The sequence below is a fragment of the Aythya marila genome, assembly GCF_965140915.1.
Source record: "Aythya marila genome assembly, chromosome: 14".
Taxonomy (NCBI): domain Eukaryota; kingdom Metazoa; phylum Chordata; class Aves; order Anseriformes; family Anatidae; genus Aythya; species Aythya marila.
Window position 1 is genome coordinate 7323753 of NC_139055.1, and position 21815 is coordinate 7345567.

The 21815-nt window shown below is 51.2% G+C and overlaps 2 protein-coding genes across 2 annotated transcripts in view; one reads left to right on the forward strand and one right to left on the reverse strand.

The window, feature by feature from the left end:
* Positions 1-9614, forward strand: PCDH12 (protocadherin 12). Its single transcript, XM_082771342.1, has 4 exons — positions 1-3022; positions 3395-3489; positions 4409-4560; positions 9015-9614. The coding sequence occupies exons 1-4, from the start codon at positions 155-157 to the stop codon at positions 9377-9379; spliced, it is 3480 nt and encodes a 1159-aa protein (XP_082627468.1). The 5' UTR covers positions 1-154; the 3' UTR covers positions 9380-9614.
* Positions 9253-21815, reverse strand: part of DELE1 (DAP3 binding cell death enhancer 1) — a 20262-nt gene continuing 7699 nt past the window's right edge. Inside the window, exons 5-12 of the mRNA XM_082771343.1 lie at positions 21517-21572; positions 19899-19992; positions 19034-19176; positions 18120-18278; positions 16293-16385; positions 13365-13521; positions 12854-13115; positions 9253-9391 (exon numbers count right to left, since the gene is read on the reverse strand). Of these exons, the coding sequence (XP_082627469.1) occupies positions 12889-13115; positions 13365-13521; positions 16293-16385; positions 18120-18278; positions 19034-19176; positions 19899-19992; positions 21517-21572 (929 nt within the window). The 3' untranslated portion in view covers positions 9253-9391; positions 12854-12888. The remainder of the gene's footprint in view (positions 9392-12853; positions 13116-13364; positions 13522-16292; positions 16386-18119; positions 18279-19033; positions 19177-19898; positions 19993-21516; positions 21573-21815) is intronic.

Below are 21815 nucleotides of genomic sequence, written 5' to 3' on the forward strand. Positions count from 1 at the left end.
TGGCGGCAGTCCCTCTGCTCCCCATCACGGCGTCCCAGCCCGCGATGCTCCGCCGCCCGTCCCGGGGTGATGGCAGGGCAGGGGGCAGCCTCCGGACCTCCACGCTCTTCTTGCTCCTTCCCAGCTGGTGAGTGGCGTTCGGCAACGGGAGAAGATGCGGCAGCTTCGTGCGTGCCCTGAGGTCCGTTTGGGGATGCGGAGGCAGCCGGGGAAGCCCATGGCTGCTGGCCGGAGCGGCGGGGCCGTGGGCATCGTCAGCGGGCTGCTGCTGCTGGGTCGCTCCGCTCTGCAGCTCCCGGCCTTCTGGTGGTACCTCTTCCTCTCCGCCGATGCTCAGGAGGTGGCCACGTTCACGGTGCAATACCGGCTGTACGAAGAGGTGCCGGAGGGCACGGTGATAGGGACGTTGGCTGAGCACTTCAAGTGGGGTGAGAGTGGTGAAATGGAGGAAAGCTTCCGTCTGCTGCAGAGCCCCGGGGGGTTCCCGCTGCGTGTGGGGAGTGCGGACGGTGAGCTGAGCACGGCCGGGCGGGTGGACAGGGAGCAGCTGTGCCGGCACGGCGATCCCTGCTGGGTCTCCTTCGATGTGCTGGCCGCCCAGCAGCTGGCTCTGATCCACGTGGAGGTCCAAGTGCTGGATATCAACGACAACGCGCCCCGCTTCCCCACGCCCGAGCTAGAGCTGGAGATGTCGGAGAGCGCATCGCTGCGGACGCGCATCCCGCTGGACCGAGCCCTGGATGCTGATGCTGGCCCCAACGCACGCTGCTCCTACACGCTGTCCCCCAGTGAGCACTTTGCACTGGATGTAGTCTCCAGCTCCGATGGCACAAAGCACGCTGAGCTCGTTGTGGTTAAAGAGGTGGACCGGGAGCTGCACTCCTCCTTTGACCTCGTGCTGACGGCTGCTGACCATGGGGAGCCACCGCAGTCAGGTACCGCTTTAATTAAAGTCATTGTCCTCGACTCCAATGATAACAGCCCTGTGTTCGCAGAGAGCTCTTTGGCAGTCGAGGTTCGGGAGGATGCTCCGCCCGGGACCCTCCTGGTGACAGTCACGGCCACCGACCCCGACCAGGGTCCCAACGGGGAGATCGAGTACAGCCTCAGCAAGCACGCGCCCCCGGAGGTGCTGAGCGCCTTCAGCATCGACGCCCGCACGGGCAGCGTGGTCCTGAAGCGCCTGCTGGACTACGAGGAGACCCACGCCTACGAGCTGGACGTGCAGGCCAGGGACCTGGGTGCCAACCCCATCCCGGCACACTGCAAGATCCTGGTCCAAGTGCTGGATGTCAACGACAACGCGCCCGACGTCCACGTCACCTGGGCGGCGCAGGCGCCCGTGCTCTCGGAAGCTGTCCCCAAAGACAGCTTTGTGGCCCTGGTGACGGCCAGCGACCCTGACTCGGGGAACAACGGGCGGGTGCACTGCTCCCTGAGCCCCGGGGACGAGCACTTCAGGCTGAAGAGGACCAACAGCCACAGCTACCTGCTGATGACCAGCGCAGCACTGGACAGGGAGCTGCGTGCCGAGTACAACCTGACACTGGTGGCACGGGACCAGGGCGAGCGCTCCTTGGCCGTGCTGAAGCACCTCACCATCTGCATCAGCGACGTCAACGACAACGCCCCCTCCTTCGAGAGGGCCGCCTACGAGAGCACCGTGGAGGAGAACGGCGAAGCGCCGACCTCTTTGCTCAGCATCCGTGCCACTGACCCCGACCTGGGTTTCAACGGGAAGATCACCTACAGCATCCGGGACACCTCGGTTTCAGGTCTGGTCTCCATCGACCCCACCACCGGGGAGGTTTTTGCCCTCCAAGCTTTTGATTACGAGCAGATGAGCAGCCTGGAGTTCCTGGTGACCGCGGAGGATGGTGGCCACCCCAGGCTGGCCTCCAACGTCTCTGTCCGGCTGGCTGTGCTTGACCAGAACGACAACGCGCCCGTTGTCACTGAGCCAGCGCTGGTGGGCGGCGTGGCCACGCTGTCCTTCCTGATCGGCACTGAGACGGGGTGTGTCTGGGTGACCCCTGGGAACGGGAGCACCCTGGGGACAGCGGTGGCCAACGCCACGCCGGTGTCATGCTCTGACACTCCCCTCCTCTTCACCGTGGTGGCCAGGGATGGAGACTCTGGTCCCAACGGGGCTCTGAGGTTTGACCTCGTGGGCGGGGACGGTGCAGGGCTCTTCATGCTGGATCCGCTCTCAGGGCAGCTCTTCCTCAACGCCACCAACGCCACCAGCCTTGCTGGCACCCAGTGGGACCTGGCCATCAGGGTGAGCGACAGCGGGGACGAGCCCCTGCACACCCAGGCGCGGGTGCGGCTCCTCTTCCGACGCCACGGGGCCTTCTCCAAAATCTCCGCCTGGGAGCTGGGGCGGCTGAGCCCGCCCGTGGTGGCTGTCATCTGCTTGGCCGCTCTCTTGGGCGGGTGCCTCCTCCTTTCGGCTTTAACCCTGTCCCTGCGCAGCAAGGAGAAGAAGGACGGCATGGCCTACAACTGCAGGGAGGCGGAGGACGCCCGCAGGCAGCAGCAGCTGAAGAAGCCGCCCCGGCAGATCCAGAAGGCCGACATCCACCTGGTCCCGGCGCTGCGGGGCCGTCCCCGGGGTGCTGAGCCCCTCCAGCCCTGCCCAGAGGGCTCCCCGCAGCCTCCCCTCCACCTCACCCCCACTCTCTACAGGACCCTGAGAAACCAGAGGACCTCGAAGGACTCGGATGAGGAGCAAGGGATGTTCAACCTCGCCGTCATGCAGCGCCGGCCCTGCCAGCCCCACAGACCCAAAAATGCACCTGTGAGCCCCCCGGACGTCCCGCCGCGTGGTGAAGGCTCGGAGAAGCCACTGCTGGGAGAGTCCCCACTGTCCCCACCCCAGCCAGCAGGCACCACGCCGCAGGGACCGGGGCAGCCCCCTCCCCACCAGCACATCCTCAGGAGCCTGGTCCGGCTCTCGCTGGTGGCCCTGGCGGAGCAGAGCCCCAACGGGGAGTTCGCCATGGAGTCGGCCCCGGTGCAGGTAGGAGATGCTCCACGTCTTGCTGGAGGTGTGGAGACCCCCAGAATCTTGCCTAACCCTGGGGGTGGGCTGGGAAAGTGCAGGGGATGGTGGGGGGTCTCCAGATGCCCACCAGGACATGCAGGGAGCTGGGGTGGAGGGCACCGGGCATGGGGAGGAGGGGACAACCCCATGGGCCAGGGGCAGGGGCACAAGGGAAGCTCGGGGCTAGGTGAGCTGCTTGGTGCCTTGTTTTCCCCCGTGTGGGGATGCCGAACCATCTGCAGGAGGAGGAAACGCTATAAAAAGGTGGCGCGGTTCGGAGGGGACATCCTGGCAGGAAGCAGCTTGAGCGGTGTTCGCAGGGCTCAACAGGCTTTTCCTGCCTTACAGCAAATCTCTCAGCTGCTGTCTCTGCTGCACCAGGGCCAGTTCCAGCCCAAAACAAACCACAGGGGAAACAAGTACACGGCCAAGAACGGCAGCAGGTAAGGTCTGCTCTCAGCCCCAGCACCAGCTCGCCCCGTTTTCATTGACCCGAGATGGGACAAGCAATGGGGCAGGGAGGCAGCTCCTGCCTCGGGAGGTGGCTGTGCTCCTCTGCTCCCACCTCCATGCTGGTGTGGCTACCAGCTCCCTCCTGGGGATGCTCTGGGGCACCTCTGGCAGCTCCTTCCACACCCACATGAGCTCCTCCTTGGCCACAAACCATCTGCCTGTCCTTGCTGGGGGAACACCGGTGTGTAGAAGCACAATGGAAAGGTGCAATGGTGTTGCTGTCTGTGAGTGAAAGCTCCTGAGAATGCCAGAATTTTTCACTGCCTCACCACATCCCCCCATCCCCTCCTGCCCAGGCCAGGGGCAGACTCAGCCTTCTCCACCTTTCTTATTACCAGCTCCATCTGGAGGGTGAGGGAGGGAGACCTGCCCTGGGCTGTGATGCTCCCTGCCCCGTCCTGCACATGGGCAGCTGCTCCAAATTCATGGGGAAGGGCCAGCAGCTGCCCGTTAGCTCGGGATCCCCCTGCAGAAGGATAGAAACCCTCCTGGGCAAGAAATGTGGAGCAGCCCCACGTGTAGCCCAGCACCCAGCTGGAGCCCAATTTTCAGGGGCTCCGTGGCACCCCTGATCTTTATGCTTTTGCTCACATGCTTAAAAAGAAACACACCTCAGACTAAAATGATTGAAAAAGTGGCATTTCAGAAAGCTGCAAGCTTTGGCTGACCCAGCTGGGGGGCCACCTGCAGCTGGACGGGGTGCATGGAGCTGGTGGGTGACGGGCAGCAGGAGAACAGTGCCCACACCCCACCTCGGGGTCACTTCATGGGGTATTGAGACCACAACCTCCAAAACAGCAGGCAAGGCAGGAGCAAAAGCCTGACTTGAGCGTTTTGGGACCCTTGCAGGGCTGCGGGGCTGGATGCTGACTGCCTGAGCACAAAGGACAGCGGGCACGGCGAGAGCGAGGCCGAGGATCGCGATTCGGAGAGCGGCTTCGACCTCTCGGTGCCGCAGCTGGTGGGAGAGGAGCTGGAGACCCTCCTGGAGCCGCAGGCAGGTGAGGTGGCCTCATCGCCTTCAGTGTGAGCTGGGGGCACGCTGGGGCTGGCGGGATGTCCCCAGGGAACACGCCAACCCAACATAGATGGCAGCAGCTGGCATGTGGCATTTTTTGCTATGCGCAATCTCTGCATCCATGCTGACCCGAGAGCCTCTGCGTTATGGTCCTCTGGTCCATACAGAGTGGGAAAGGAGAAGAGCTGTGCTTCCTGAGCCCTTTGGGACCTTCTAGACCCCCTGAGCCCCATCAGGCACCTCTTTCCTACCAGCCCGAATGGCTCTAGTCTCACCTGTTACCATCCTGGTTATTTTCTACATTCGCACTGCTTTGTTTTGTTATTTGTTGAGATGCGGTGAGCAGAATTGCGCGCAGTGGTTAGGATTCACCTGCACTGGTGGTTTAAGGTGTCTTCTGGTTTGGTCTTCATTCCCTTCCTGCCCAAGCTCCTGCTGAACTGCTCACCCCAAATCCCTCCTCTGCATGGGGGGAGTCAGCAGTACACGAGGAGTCATTCCCCGTGCCAGCCATCCAACAGAGGGGGGCACAGAAACCCCACCAGCCTTTTTTTGCTCGTGTCACTGGGTGTTGGGGCCTTCAGCAACTCCTCTTTGCCCTCTTTGGGGTATTTCAGTGGGATCGGCACCACCACCAGCCACTGCTCCGCATCAGTTATGACTGGTGAGAAGCGCAGGTCTCAGACTTTCTGTTGGGACTCCAGTAATGACCTCTCTTTATGGGGAAGATTTATTCCTGCTCTTGCTTCCTAGCTTTTAACTCGCATTAGTCCCTCTCACAGCCTGGCTGGTAATTCAGGTTAATGCAGAGCACAGCTCAGGACCTCTGTGAGACTGCCTGGTGCTCTTCTGCAAGCTCAGGTGTCCCCTGTCAGCCAGGACTCTTCACCTACCTCCTTCAAATACAGCAAGAAATTTGGAGGAAATTTGGAAAACACAGTCTTGCAAATGCCATGCCAGTTCTTGCCTGTGTAACAGGAATTCAGCTACCTGCTCATATAGAATAATTTCCGTGAACCTGCCCAGACTAGGCCCACCTTTATGAGCTCAGAACCTCATGTCACCATTCCTACCTTCTGTTCCTCCGATACTGCCTTCATTTGAAGCGGTAGTTAACGAACATCAGCTAATAAGCCAGGCAATTTCATATCTGAGTTCCTCTAGCACTCTGAGGTGGATACCATCTGGGCCTGACATCGTCTGCGTGTTCCTTTTATTGATTTGTTCTAAATCTCTTCCACTGGCATTTCCATTTGAAAGAGTTTGTCTGACTCACGTCCTGCAGCAGAGATTTCTTTGTGGAGCCTCCGTGCTCCTCCGCAGCAAGCGTAGGCATGAAGAATTCATTGAGGTTTGCTGCTGTGGCCTCACCTTCCCTGGTCCTTTCACAGCTTTTGGTCCTTTCATTCGAGCTCTCCAAGCCCACTGATTAGCAAAAAGGTTATTAGCTGCCTTTGGTGCTCTTCAGGACTGTTTATGGCCTGCTATGTTATGGTTTTATGCTCAGCTTATAACACTGGTTTATGTACTCTCCACGCCACCTGCGAGCAGGCTTTTAGCACCCAGTGAAGTAAACCAGGGAGCGACTGCAGTAAATTCTGCTCTACCTCCAGCCACGGGCACCTCTGTGCTGCTGTGCAGAGGGAGCTGCTTGCTGCCTTCCTGCCCTTTTGTTCCAGCGAGGAGCAGAAGAAGCAGGGCTGGGTGAGACGAGAGCCGCTGGCCTCCTCGGCTCTGAAGGGCAGCAGCGTGGGGCAGGCAGGCACAGGCTGCCCAGCTCCAGCCCACGGCTCTGCTGAGCCCCAGCGAGGGGCTCAGATCTGTCCTCATCCAGCCCTAAAAGCAGGTAGCACCCTGCGCCCCTGACAATCTGAGCTATGGCCACGCGGAGCCGTACAGGGACATTTCGCATTCTTCTTGGATTTGATAAAGTATTGCCAAATTACTCCAATTCTGCAGTAAACAGGACTGGTGCATGCTGAGGCTATGCCAGCATAGCTTCCTGCCCACACGGCAGTGCTGGACGTGATAAAAGAGGCCGAGCTGCTTCTGTGTTGAAAAATAATCTTAACCGTGAGCCCAGACCTTCCCAAAAAGGCAACGGAGCGCAGACGACGGAGCTGCTGGACTCCTTCCTTCTTCCCCACCACTGTAAACAGAGAAATGGACTTGCATCCTGAAGGAGGGAGGAAGGAAGCATTGCTTGTGCTCAAAGTATCATAGCAGCTGGCTGAGGCTGTCTGGGCCTTTGTGTTACTCACAGCGGGGGGAGAGCTGCGCGAGCGGTCGGGCCCCGCCGGCTCTTTGGGTGTTTGCACCGTGAGCACCGAGCTGCCGGCTCGGCTCGGAGCTGCTGTCAGCACCTCTCCCCTAGCAGCGAAACAGAGCACTCCATGGCTGGAAAAAGATACATCTTTATTGATTATAAAACAACACACCATTAAAATAAGGCAAGGAGGAGTTATCGGTCAAATTAAACATACCTAATTACAAGATTTCATGGCCACAGGGGCTGGGGCGATCAGCCAACAGCCTCAGCTCTCCCTGCTGTGAGCACGCTGCTGTGTGCCCCGCTCCCGAGCCGAAGCATCACGCTGCTCAGTGGATTTGGTGGCTTCTTGCAGACTGTGGAGGACAGAACTGCACTGTTTTAAAGCAAACACACGGGGCTGCAGCATGCTTGGGAGATCTCTTAAGGAACAGTCGCTGTGACTGAGAGGAAATACTGAGATCGCAGAAAGAAGGCTTGAGAGTTTACCAAGATGTAAGAATTTTGCGGCTTCCACTGAAACGAAATTTAAGTGTTGTATCTACCTTTCTCTCTGTACCAGGTTTTCACTCCCAGCCCCCCCTCACCCCAAGCACCCTGAGGCACAATTCTGTTTCAGAGAAAAACGATAACTACATGGAGGAAGGAGACTTGTCTTGCTGGCTGACCAGCCACAGACGAGGACCACACATCCCCGGCTCTGGCTGGTTATCGATTACCTTCCAGAAACAGCAGAAGTGCAGGAGAACGGGGACCCTGCTTTCTGAGGTCACCTTATGTCAGTGAGAGCTGCATAATGCTTAAAACGACACCAAGCCTTGCCCTCTGACTGGGACTGTCGGGGTATCCTGTGCTGTGTTAGCAGACACCAGTTGTTTCCCTGCTCTCTGAGTGTTTCACAAACCTGCTTGTCGCTTCGCCCCTTCCAGGGGTTCGTTAGCTTTGGGGATGAATCAGTGCGGGGCTGGACAGCAGCTCCCACGTACCACGTCAGAGCCTGTTTATCAACTGCAAAGCTCTACCTTGAAAACAAGAATCCCCACTTCCTTTCCTGTCGTCTGATGGGGAAGCTATTCCAGGCTCACTCTGCTACGGGGTCCTTCCTTTAATTTGCAGTATATGTTTATTCACGGACACTTTTAATCATTTCTTCTTTTGCCAACACTATTTTAAGCATAGCGATTTCCTTTGTTGGTGCTTATCTCATCAAAATAATAGCAGGTTGCAGTCAAATCCCCAGTGAGCGTTTGCTTCCTCAGGCTAAGCAACCCTACCTCTTGGGGTGTCCATCTTGTAAGCTCAGACTTGCTCTTGGTTTCATCTCAACAGTTTTTCTCCGCACTTCTGTCATTTCAGATCCTCTTTCCCAGGGATGGATAATCAGATTTGTATGTAATTCTCCTAATCAGGTCTTGCCAGACCTAATAACAATACCGCAGATATGTCCTTATGCCAACAGGGAATATCTTGACCAACACATTGTATCATTTCATTTGCCCATTTCAGGGCAGAATCACATTACTGGGACATTAATGAGCTTGCAGCCAACGCCCACACCAGGCTCCCACTGCTCCTCATCTGTTTCCAATTGATGAACAAATACGTTATAGCTCAATTTTTTGTTACTAGTCCTCAACCACCCAGCTGTGCGTTTGATAATTCAGAATTTCATTCCAGTTCTGTTATTAGTTTTCACACTAACCCACTTCTTTTCGGTCTCAACCTGACTGCTTAGCAGCAAATTCCCACTCTTGAGTGACCGGTAAGGGAAGTCCACTAGTGACCATTTTTCTGTTTGACACTTCCCCCTTGAAAGCTTTCCGTTGCTGTTGTCTCCCCTTTAGCTAGTCCCAAACCTTCACTTTCTTTGGCTTTGCTAACAATTTAGTGAAGTGCCACTTGAAACCGCAACAAATGGGAACTCAGAGGGATCCTAATGGTTCTTGTATTTAAAAGCAAAAGAAACACAGTTGTTTTAAAACAATTCTAGTTTGCTTGGTTTTTAAGCTGCTGGTTTGAGTGATGCTGCTGGTAGCCTATCCCTAGATTTGCTTACAATCAGTCCTGTAACATTGGATCTCAGGAAGTCTCCTCATTTCTCGTTTTCTTCTCCTTTGATCTCCTCTTCCACACGTCTCACCAACACTTCTTGTTTTCACTCCCTCCAGAGCTGGCCCTCAAGAGGCTGACGGCTGCTGACCCGGCATGGGTGGCACGGCTCTCCCTGCCACTCGCCGGCAGCTACAAGGACAATGTCTTCTCCCCTGACTCTCTGCATTCACCTCAGGACGAGGAAGCTGCGAGGCAGGAGAAACCACGGACCTTTGAGACCTTTGGCAAAGGGACTGGGGCTGACTCAAACGCCGCTGGGACAAGACTGGCCAGCACTTTCCTTTCAGAAATGAGCACCCTCTTTGAAATGATTCTGTCCCAGAAGGTCCAAGTCCACAACGAAACAGGCTCAGGGCTTCTGCGGCAGCTGTCAGCACGTGGGAAGAGCCTTGGACTGGATGACAGCGCTCCCGTTCTGTAGGCAGCTTGGTGGCTGTGACAAGGAGACAAGAGTCAAACACAGCGTTCTGTATTTGGGTGCACACGCGTGTTTTAAGAAGTTCGTAGTGCCATCCATGCCTAGACTGATCATGACAGGCACATTTCTTCCTTTGCCTCACCCCGTCAAATTTCTCCACGACTGACTTCACCTGGTGTAGCTCCCTTCTCCCTGCCTGTTCCTGCCTTCCTAGCCCTCCTCCCCTCCCACCCTCCCCTTTCACTTTACAATCACACTCACACAACAGCAGGAGGGCCCTCTCCTCCCAGGGCAGGCAGATTGAGAGAGGGGGCTTTGTCAGATTACACCGGAGAACAATGCAGATACATCCACGTGATTACAGACAGTGCACCACAGAGCATAAAGCAGCACAGCCATGGACTTTGCAGCATGCTGCAGAATTGGGCTCCAGGATCTCAGTTCTTATTTAAATAAAATTGTTTTTTTTTCTTACACTACCATCTCTGCAAAAAGGTCCAGTTTAGCTGACACAGTGCTGTGGCTGCCGGAAGCCTGAAATGGCAGCTCAGAAAGGGGAGTTCTGCCTGTTGCCTCCCACCAATGCTTTCAGCTTCTGTAGTTCTACCACTGTGAGTTTGGCATTGTAAAATGCCTCAAGATCGCTACATCTGCTTTGGCATCTCTCCTGTGGCTGCACTAGGTGACCACACTTCCTTTCTCCCTGCTCTCTCTTGAGGCCACTGGATTTTGGAGCACAGTCCTTGCCCAGGAGCAGACAACAGATGGCTGGAGTCTGTCAAAGGTAAACTGGGAAAAGGGAAGCGTGAAAACAGTTTTGAAATATTCAGTCACAGGCTTCACCCATCTTACACGCAGATCAAAATGAAAACCTGTATGTGAGCAGTAAGACTGTTTTGGGTTAATAGGATGTGTAGAAACACTACGACATAGATGTTAGTAACAGGAAGAAGTACACACAGGTGTTGTTAACTGTGGGGATTTGCTCTCAGAACGGAAAGACAACAGGGGCACGAGCACTGGGAGTGGATCTGCAGGCTTACGCAACCGTGCATGGGTGGCACACGGGTATGGGAGGAGGAGAAGTTTTAGGAGAATGAAAACCACGGGTAAGCACAGCTGGGTCATGCGCACACAGGACTCTTTTCTCTGTACCTTAGTTTTTGCCTTCCAACTAAGACACAAAGCACAGATCAAACCTGGGGCATGCTGGCAAAGCGGTTACACAGGTGAGCGCAGAGTCACGCTGTGGGAGTGAGGGTAAAGCCATCACCTCCACTGCTAACAGCGCACAGCACCGCTGCTTCCTACAAAAGGTGCTGAGAAGGGGCTGCCAGCATCCCCTCCACCACAGCGCAGGGCCAGCAGTGCCTTACACACACTGCTTTCCTTCCCTCAGCATCTTTATGTTAAAAATACGGCACTGAGCTCTCCACAGGTACTGCAGTTTCTCCAAAGCTAATTTGCTGACAGTGGGGCTGTTGCATCGGGTGCCTTTGGGTAGTACTTTTAGCTCTCATCTTCACTGCTAAGTTGAAAAAGAACGGGCAGCACTACCCAGCAGATATAAGCTGGAGCATCACAAGAGCATCCTACCCATGCACATACTGGAGGTTACCGTGCCCTGCTTTTATCATGCACATACACAAGCCACAGCAGCAGAGAATCATACACATAATTTAAAGAAAAGTAAATTAATAAGTTTTCTTTTTTTTTTTTTCTTCTTTGTTTTTTTTTCTTGCTCTTGGGACCGAATAGCAAGAGCAACATAGTAAGATTTCCCCAGGTGGACTTCTTAATACCCCAAATACCCACTGTTGTATTTGGATTTTCCCTGAAGTGCTTTACAGATGACCCCATCTCTGGCAATAAATTACACTGATGGGTTTACCCCAGCGTGCTTGCACAGCCACAATGCTAATAGAAATGTCTTGCTGTTTTGTTTCACAAACAAAACAGGCTCTTGCACCAAAACAATGACAGTGAGCCAAATTCTAACTGAGATGCAGCTGTGCAAGCTATGAGGGTGGCGTATCTGTGACTGTGAGGAGATGCAGCCCTACAGGACTCCTCTGCATCTTGGGAATGCACACAGAGGACAAACACCGCACAGCCTTGCATATTCCTCTGGTGCATTACTTTGATGTGCCTCTCAAAGGACAATCTTTACACAAAAATACATTACAGTAAGCAGATTTAAAAGGAGACAAATTCCTCTCTGGGTTCGATTTCCTGATTCTGCAAACTGCTTTCAACTCCCCCCATCCCTTACCCCCATCCTGTCCTGACCACTGCGTAAGCATGCTGTGGATTATCACAGAATAGGAAATCCACCCGAGGAATTTCCTGCTAATTGTATCCTGCTTGATAAAGGAAATGGTCTAAGAAAGTTTGGTCTGGGCAGAAAGACCAGACTAGAAGAACAATCTGAGCTATCAGATGCACTGAGCTCTCGCCGTGCCCCTCCCTTGCTGAATGGAGACCACAGCAAGTTCAGGATGGGGCCGTTGCCTTTGTTTTCCAGAGGCTGATCTACACAAAGCACCAGAGCCACACAGCTACAGGAAGCTGGACAGTTTGTACAGATGCCCTTGAACCAGTTTAAACTTGTGTGGACAAATGTCTTTTTCCGGATTCAGCTGCCCCAGCGGAAGAAATTATCATACCAGCTGCTTGCCTCTGCCTGCCTGACAGTGGCTACTGCCCGCTGGGAGCATCCCTTATCCACTTTGGTAGAAATGAGCTGACGTGCTTAGCAAACATGTATGATATACATTTTGAAGCAAACCTTGCTCATTGTGACTCAAAGGGGTGTCCCCATGGGAGCAGCTCAGTGCCAGAGCTGAAGGAATAATAACTGGGGACTGAAGGGCGCTGACAAAGGCGTGGAATGGCTGAAGAAAGTGTTATTTTCACCAGCACAGGTGGATCCATCAATTGCATCCCACAAAAACCTGTGCTCTAATAACAAGAATTCACTCTCTTCCTTCCACCGCTTTGACGAGGTCTGAAAGCAGATTGAACTGCTACAATGTCTGTGTGGAGAGAAGCCCAGATTGTGCTGGTAGCGTAGCCTTGAACTGAGATCAAATTGCCTCAGAGAATGCAGACCCACAACAGAGTTAGTTGCCAGCATCACCATATGGTGGCTTGTAAACCTCACTCAGACACCATGTGAAAGATGTGCAAGGCTACTGGAATTATAGCCCCAAATCATACCCACTGTGGCATCTTTGGAGTCACAGTAGCTCCATATGGAAGTGCAGGAGCATAAGAAACGTTCTTGTGTTGGTAGGTAGAGGGCCAAGCTATGTGGTGGCACAGGAAATATCACAAGGTCTGTTTTGAAAACACCTATATTTAGAAACGGCTCCTGTTCCATTAACAGAAAGTGCTCCCGACTCATTACTACCCTGTGCCCAGTCCCACACAGACTGAGCACGTCCAGCTTCCCTTCCGCCTCCTTGTTTCACTTACCAACTGCTCTAGGAGCAGCAGCGGGTCTCCGAGCACTACAGCTCCAGCGGAGTCACCTTGTTTCCCAGGGCACGGCTCCACTCTGCACTGCTGAGCGTCATCATGTGGAGTCTGTCTGCGCTCCAGGAGTGGGGCAGGGCGAGGGCAGATTGTCCGGGCTGGGAGGTGGGGAGACCTGCAGGCATGTGCTCCATAGCCCAGAAACAGGGGCTGGAGGCAGAGGCTCGGATACCGCAAGGGAACGGATGCTTTCTTTGCACATCTGCAAGTGCATTAAAAGAAGATATTAATGACGCATCAGATTATGGGAACAGCTCCTCCACTTGACTGGAAATAGCTGGTAAGAAGTGAAAACAACCCAGAAAGGCACGTTCTCCCTCCCCTTTAGTAAAAAGCACTTGTTTTTGCCATGGTCCCGTGCCACCATTTCTCTGGCGATACGGGCCCCACTTTCAAGGGGGCACTGCAGGATGCAGTCCAACAAACCCTCTTCACCTGCTGCCCACGGTACCTTTCATCTCCTCTTGTATCACTTGCAGCCTCTCCTGAGCGCTCCTGTTCCCTGCAGCAGCTGACTGTCGATAGTGTCTCATTGCTTCTGCCAGGCTCTGCTGCACCCCAAGGCCCTTCTCATAGCAAACACCCACGTGATACCTGCTTTGGGCATCCTAGCCACAGGAAACAGCACAGTGATCAGCCCCGCATGATGGAGAAGTGACGACAGCACACAAATGAGAACAGACAGTCCTTAACACCATCTTCAACATTTACTCCTCTACCTTTGGTCCCTCAGACTGTATCTTCAGTAATTCAGTCCCTTCCCTTGACGAGCACATCGTCAAGCAGAATTTCTTACCAGATACCTCCAACTGCACTCCTCCCTGTCCCTTTCCAATTAAAGTCACCGATTTCCCTTCAACGTCCAGGTCTGCGTCACCGGAACAAAGGAACAGCTGTCACCATGGAGCATCCAGATTGCCTCAGGGGTCAGAGCTAAGAGGACTCGCTGCACCCACATCCTGATCACACCCAAACTGTGAGCACACCCTGCGGACTGCCCTGCCACAGTTCACACAGATGTCTTGTAAAAACATAACAAATGCCAGAGGTGCTTGCTGCCAAGGTTGGAAGATTCCCCTTGGCAGCCCCGCAGTCCGTCAGGCCTGCGACACAACAGTGTGCCAGTGTCTTGTTCAGCCCCATGCAATCATGTTCCAGAAGTAATCTTAAGCAGCAGAAGGTAAGTCAAGCAACTAAGCATTACAGAAAAAAACATCTGAACTACTCAGACATATGCAATGGCTGAGAATGAACCAGAAATTCGAGATGTCGCTGCAGATGGGTCAGCAGTCAAATCCAAACCCAGGATATGTTTGTGCGTCAGCTGTGCACGTTAGTTTTTAGATCCAATGGGAGGAAAAGGGTCTCACAGATAGCAAACAAACAAGATGACAGTCCTGAAGACACTGAAAAGACCACACGGGCTAGTGGTCACACAGACCTTTTCCAGTGAAACAGACAGAAACATTACTTGAATAGCCTGACTGCCAGAAAAGTGTTCTAAATAGGGCTTTGAAAAAAAAAAAAAAGTAGCAAGTTTTAATAAAGCCATGAGAAAGGAACATATTGCGAGTGTTGCTGTCTGAGATCTAGCTGGTGGAGGAAAGCAAAGAACTCAACGAGTGGGTGCTTTGCAGAATGTTGCAAGTCTCAGTTTATGACAGCAATAAACATCTTTAGGGATGAGATAAACATGCTGAAGGATTGACACTTCAGATGTGACAAGACACAGGATTAAATAAGTATGAAGTATTCCAACAGTGGTCTCTTACATGATGAACACCTCAAAGACCACCGCCAGGAGAGGAGAATCCCAAATTAGCATGGCAGATATGACTGTAATACACTTTGAAATCTGAAGGTCTGACTCAGTTCTCCAAGAACACTCTTCATGTTTTTTATGTTCTGTGGTTGCTCCCATAAAATAAGGGAGGATGAAATGGAGAGTGGTAACCAAAATAAAACACAGTTCTCTGAAGCACTGCTGTGTTTGGAAGAATGCTTGTCAGAGCTACCCCCATGGCTCCAGAACAGAGCAACAACCTGAGAAACAGTGAACCCATGATTTTTTGTGTTTGTTTTCTTTTTTCTTTTTTTTTTTTTAAAGAGTTGTAGATGTAGTTGTAATGTCATTCAGAGGGACAGAACTTATTGTAAGGAATTAAAGAAGATCCTACAACGCTATGAGTGGCCAGCACAATCACAGGTGAAACAGTGTTAACAACTACAAAGGAGTGCATACGGAAAGAAATTTGAGAGTCACCCTGACAGTTTCTGAAACCACCAAGACATCGGTCAGTGGCAGGCAAATAGGAAAACAATATTAGAAGGGAATACAGAATTAAGCAGAAGATCTCATTATGTAAGATCCCTGGAATGCTTCCATCCTGAGTCCAGTTTTAGTCCAAAGCATTTTACAATGGACGAAAATTAGAAAAATACAGAGAGGACTGACAAGACAAATGTAACAGTTTAACTACAAGGAAAGACAAAATAAACTACTGCTCTGCAGTTTGCAAAAGAAATGACTCAGAGAGGACATACTGAAGGGTGACAGAATCAGAAGTACTTGCCAGAAGAAGAGGGAAGTTATTCATTATTTTCCATTACATAAAAGTTGTGTGAACTCAAGATAAAATGAAAGAGTTCTTCAGAAAAAAAATAGCTCTTACTATAAAGTGCAAGCTGAAAATGAGTGAACAATGTCATGGTGCTGTAAAGAACACAAAAACCAGGCTGCAAGACATGTGATGTTATAGGTCTACTCCTCTAAGTGCTGGTAAGGCCTCAGGAGCAGCATTATGCCAAGACTGTGGCACTGTCCTTCAAAAAAAAAAAGCGTGGGTCACTTGGAAAAAGTTTAAGAGAGCAAACAGATCCAGACAACAGACAGAAAACAGAAACAACAGATGACTGAATGCAAGTTCAAATATTTAAGTACATAAAAGATCCCTGCAAAGAAACAGATATAGTCTGTTCATCCCCTCTATAGAAGGCAAGAAATAATGGGCTTATTTTGAAGAATAGATTCAAGACAGAGACAAAAAGTTCTCCCAGTGATACAGCAGTGAAAGAGCTTGACTGGGGGAGGTATAGAGGCTCCATAACAGAAAGCTTTAAAATTATGCTAAGTGAGTATTTGTCAGAAAAAGCATAAGCACTGGTCCTAAGAACTGCTCTAACCCAATACAGCTTTTCTATGATTATATTTTGTAGGGTCTGTGTCCCTGGGCCTGTTTCCTCGTCAGGGGCTTTCCACTCTGTCCTTTCAGGCAGCACAGTGCCATCCTGACACTCCCACCTTCAAGAAGCCCTGAGCTCTGCCACCTGCAACAAACCCAAATTCAGAACAATCACAGCTTACAAGGAGGTTACTTACGCCGTTCTTTGCTGCTAGCAACAGGTACTTCAGACCTCTCTTCTCCTTAGGTTGTAGCCCCCTCATGTAGAACACTCCAAGATAAGCCTGCGCCTGCAGCAAAACCACATGATAGAAATCAGCCAGGATTTTCCACCTTAATTACTCCCGTTCTTTTACTGATTTTGCAAGTTGTCCAAATGCCAGTAAAAGCTCTGCTACTGGAGCAGAACATAATCTCTGGCAACTCGTCAGGGACACCTGCAAGACTGGTGTGCACAGTACCCTACTTGCTGCAGAACCTGTTGGGAGAATGGAGGCTGTCCTAAGAAACTCAGTCTGACACGTTAAACATGAAAAATCCTATTTGATCTACAAAACTCCACTATACACCCAGTAATACAACCACATTAGCATTACAAGACCCAGAGTCTTGTTTTAAACTGCACCGCTGAAGTCAGAGCCAGAGAATGGCTCCTACTTGTGAGCTGTCTGTAAGACACAGCAGATGTACTTCCTGGAACAGCGTGCTACATGAGATACACTCAGTGCCAGAATGGCTTGCATTCTTAACACAAGATGGCACATGCCTAAACGCATCCCCTAAAGAGTGGGAAAGGAGGGCAGGGTACACAGATCTATGCGGATGAATCATCTCGAAAAATCAGATACAGTACAGGATTTGTTCCTACTCAAAGTGTCTCATAGAAGTTCCTCCACCAAAGCAACCTGTACTTTTGCATTGGGAGGCAGTGAAATATAGTTTTTCAACTGCAGGTCAGTTTTTCTAAGCTGATGGTCTAATCTAGGTGTTGGAGAGAACGGTTACAGGCATGTTTGGCTCCAGCTTCAAAGCTGAGGGAATTCAAAAGCGGGCACCTGAATGACACATCCTAAAACTTTCTAGTCAGGTTCATGTTTGCTGAGTGGGATGACTGGGGCAAAATAGGAAGCCTTAAACTTTAGGAACAAAAGATACTTTGGAAAGCCACTTCCACTGTGAATGCAAGTGAGAGAGAGATCTGGAGAAATCATCCTACTGATGTTTGAATCACTCTTTACCCTGAGGAGACAAAGAGGTGTGAATTGCTTTTAGTGATGCAAAAAAGTATGTCAAAACATGATGTATGATCCAAATATGTATGTTGCGGCAACCTGTGATAATAGAGGATACCCTTTGCCTTCTCGGAATCTGAAATGTACTTTGGTGTGGACCCCTATCTTTTGCATGCAGCTACTTCTGTTCTCTGAGCGCTGGCACATCCCATCCATGCTGCAGATTCTCGAGGCATGGAACATGAAAGGCTGCCACTGCTGGATGAAACAAAGCAGACCCAAGGACATCTGGCACAGAAGAAGGGACAACTTGACAGGTTTCCTAAGAACTGGTACTTCTCAGCTCTCTCTTTCTTTGTAAAGTAAGAAAGAGCCTTGTGTAGTGGCTAGCAGTTATGGCTGCATCCTATCCTCAAGCAAGAAAGCCAAGAGGGGAATTTCTATCACAGATGTGTGACAGGGCCTGGAGCTTGCACATTACCAACAAGCAAAATGTCCCGTAAGCACATGGAAGGGGTGCTGAGAGCCACGTTAAAAAGCTCAACAGCAAAACAGACAACCAGCACAACTGACACAATGGGCACCTAGTTGCCTTCCATGTGCAGGCAGGACTGTCCCCCATACACTGGCAGAGGTATCAATATGCAGGAAGAATTTTGCTTTTAGTCCCAAAGATGCTGCTTTCTACGATGTCTTGTGGTTCAAGTCCTTTAGACAGGGTTTTCTGATGGTTCTGTCCTATGAAAATGTTTGTTCAGCTTTTATAATCATTCCCACGTGGTGGACACTAACCTCTGTAAGCCCAGCCACTGCTGCTTGCTCCAGGAAAGATACTGCCTTCTGAAGCCTGTGCCATTCATTTTCAGGACTGTGGCACAAGAGGCATCTAGCGTAGCGGTACTGTGCCATGGGGTGACAGCTGCTGGCCGCACGGTAGTAATAGAAAGCTGCCTGGAAACAGAGAAACACTTGTGTGAATCAGGTAATACATGCCCTCAAACATGACATGACTCCCTTCTGGCCAGGACAAGCTTAACCTCTCTGTCCAGACCTATCATAAGCTGCACATGCTTACCCTGGCAGCCCTCCCACACTTCCCTGCTGAAGAACACGAGGTTGTTCAAGTGAGACAGTGGACTACCAGTGTACGAGAGCCCTCTAACCACCTCTGCCTTCTCTAGTCAAAACTCCGAGTTTTGAAGGGGATGGCACTGGGCCAACAATACCAAAGCTTATGTTGTGCCAGTGGGGATCTGCACAATTACTCCAAACAGGCAGTCTTTGCAGATCTTTTCAGCTACAGGATGCTGAGTACGGCCAGCATGCACTAGGTGGCAGGCTGTAGTCGAGGTACCCAAACTGGATGGCTTGTGATGTAAAGTCCTCGGCTGTGCAGTGGTGTTTTAAATACAGTAACATGACAGGTTTCTCATGGGTACTCTCCCAACTGCTAGTGGTACAGCCTGTGTACCTGCGACAAGACCTCAGAAGCAATGACAAAGGGGATTTCAGGAGCAAATCTCTGTGGGGACCTACAACACCGAAGCCAGTGCTGCAAACCTGCAGTTTATATTATTTCCAGCATTTTCCAGCAAGACTTCATAGATTGTCACGCCCATACAAAAGGAGAAATGTGCCTGTGCACCCCATGAAGACCATTCTCTGGGTCTGTGCCACACACATATGACTTTACAAGTTGTGGATACCTTTTCCAAGTCTTTTTCTGTGCCTCTGCCATGCTCATAACACAGACCCACGTTGAACTGGGCTTTGCTGTAGCCTCGATCTGCTGCCAGTTTGAAGCAGGTATAAGCTATCTGGTAGTGGCCTGCTCTCATACTTTCAATCCCTGCGAAGAAAACAATGTAAGAACAGAGGAAAAGAAAAAGGACAGAATGCAGTCTCAAACACAGCAACCTCCCCCAGAGCTACGGGGCCACCCTTGGCCCACGTTAAGTGGCCCAGTCCACTCCTAGCTGGCTCACCAGCCCTCATCCCCCACAACCAAAGCTTCCATAGGAAAAACAGCAACACTGCATTTTAGGAATTATTCAGGTCTCGCTGCAAAAAGGGATCATCAGCTAGCACAATGTATGGTTCATGCAGAAACAGCTTGCTTTTTTAGTGCTGCTACTAATGGTGTATGTAGGGCAGGGAGTTTTTTCTTAGATCACTGCATCTTCCTTCAGCTCTTCTTAAGTTAGTTGCAGTTCTGCAATTGCTTTTTCAGCTTGCCAGGAAGACTGAGATCTCAGACAATGAAAAAAGAGCTATGAAGATAAGACAATTCGTGTTGCAAAAAGACAGAGATGACTTAATTTCTAACTACAGATGTCAGGACTACAGTGCAGACTTCAACCAAGCCTGGATTTCAATATGCTGATATAAATCAGGTGGCAGGATGAGACAAAGGGCAATAAATCTCTCAAAGCAGAGCTGAAATTGCTAAAAGGAGGCTTCAGCTTGGGTATATGCCATCTCTGTCTTCACACAAGACCTGAAACAATTTGGAGGTCCTCCAAAAAGTGAAATGTGTGGTTTAAGGACAAAACAAATCCGAGTCCACATTACCAAGGATATTGAATGCAATGGAAATATCAACCCGGAAAATCTGCTGCAACTGGAAAGCAGCTTCCTCCAAACGCCCTCGCTGAGCTGGGTCACCCTGAGGATTCAGAAAAGAAAGTTATTAGACAGCAAAAACATGCAAAGCCTGCAACAGATTTTTCTTGGAAACTGAGCAGAGTGACGTATTCGTACTGTCCTGTAGTAATCAAGAGGGTGATGTAATCTGGTGTCATGTGTCCACATAAAAATCTCCCTGTCCTACACAGACATCTGTTTAGTGAAGCGTTATGGCCATTGCTCACCTCCCCTCTGATCAGGGAGCTTGGTGTACATCTGACATCATTAGAACATTTCAGAATTTAATGCAGCTCCCCTCCTCAGATGTAACATTAGCCCTTGTTCACCCTCCTGCATTGTGTTCGGCAGCGCAAATGGCATTTCTCTCTGACAAACATGCACTGACATATCTGTATACCCTTTACACAATTCAAGCTGAACCCATACTGTCAGCTTACTGAACACTGTACACTCCTAATAAAATCCCACACAGCAGAGACAATGTCTTTTCTTTCTCAGTAATGAACAGTATTTTTTACTTTACCACAGCTCTGGGAGGTGGGAGGAGGACTAGTCTGGCCTGCAGCTCTCATTTCCGAGCTTGAGTACAAATTTAGTGCCATCGAGTGGCAGCAGCACACACTGCACATGAGCTGAGATGCCTCCGCACTCGGAGTCACGCTGCAGAAATGCCCCGTGCCGCCCAACAGCTTTAGTGCTCAGCCAGCTCCCAGGGCTGCTCACAGGAGGACAGGACCCGGACTGACTCACATCCTCTCCTGAGAGCCTCCTGAGGCCTGCAGAAGTGGCTCCTCCTTGGATGGGCAGCTCAGCTCTTACCCCCTTAGCAGACCAAGTGAACACCTTTCTGCTGGGGCAGGTCCCTTCCACATCAAAGAGAGGATCCCATTTTGTTACACCCAAAATGCATCTCCATTCTGTTCACAGTGTCCCTGAGCAACTGCTCCACCGACTGACTTTTAAAATGGGGAGCTCTAGATTGCAAGGAATTAGCAGGCTTACTCACAAACAGAACAATAAGATAATTTATAACCTTTACAACCTAATGACTCACAACCTGATATACACTCTTCGAGCCCAAAGCCTCTCTTTCCCTCTCTCTAACAGACAAGACCCAGTCTTGATGTGCAGCTCTGGGAGGGGTGACGCCACCTTCTCCAGTCACAGGCTGTCTGGTAAAAACCAAAATAGCAACAGCACGTAGTTACCTAGTGAAAGATGGCATCAAAACCCATACACCACACTGGTGCTACTGGATAGTTGGGGGTTTTTAGGACATTTTCTTCCAGTGCTTCTCTGCAGCACTACCATTTTATAGACACTTTAAAGGACGGGGACAGCAGTTTGTAGTTCCTGGAACTTTACTCTGGCTAAAGGGCAGCACGTCACATCTCTTCTGCTCCCAGCCTCCAGCTATGCAGGACAGAAAGCAGTCTTGCGTGTGAGTGGATTGCTCAGGCTGCGCTTGGGGTTGCACTGAGATGTCTTCCTGTTGCAAAGGGGCCTCAGGCACAGACGGAGCACATGAAAAATGAAAGCTTACCTTTGTACTGTGGGGAACTGGCCCTGGGCTGGAGCGCTGAGGGACTGGGAACTCCCCTGCATTAAGAGGAACAAAAAAGCAGGGTTAAGCAATGCTGTACCTTCACTTCTTCCTCCTGATGCCTTTCTCTGCTCCTTCTTTCCTAGAGGACTGATCATCTGCCCAGATAGCGATATTAATAACAGAAGAAACTCTGCCCGATCTGACCTTTGTATCACAAGCAGCTAAGTGCCATGTGAATGCGGTCCTATAATCTGCAGTTGGCTAATGCACCTCTTCCAGAAAGGGCTTGGTCTTGA

What these genes read in the sequence shown, in the direction of transcription:
- PCDH12 (XM_082771342.1), top strand. Translation starts at nt 155, where the DNA reads ATGCGGCAGCTTCGTGCGTGCCCTGAGGTCCGTTTGGGGATGCGGAGG. An exon ending in TGGAGTCGGCCCCGGTGCAG is followed by an intron (nt 3,023 to 3,394) that starts GTAGGAGATGCT and finishes CCTGCCTTACAG; the next exon opens with CAAATCTCTCAGCTGCTGTC. An exon ending in ACGGCCAAGAACGGCAGCAG is followed by an intron (nt 3,490 to 4,408) that starts GTAAGGTCTGCT and finishes GGACCCTTGCAG; the next exon opens with GGCTGCGGGGCTGGATGCTG.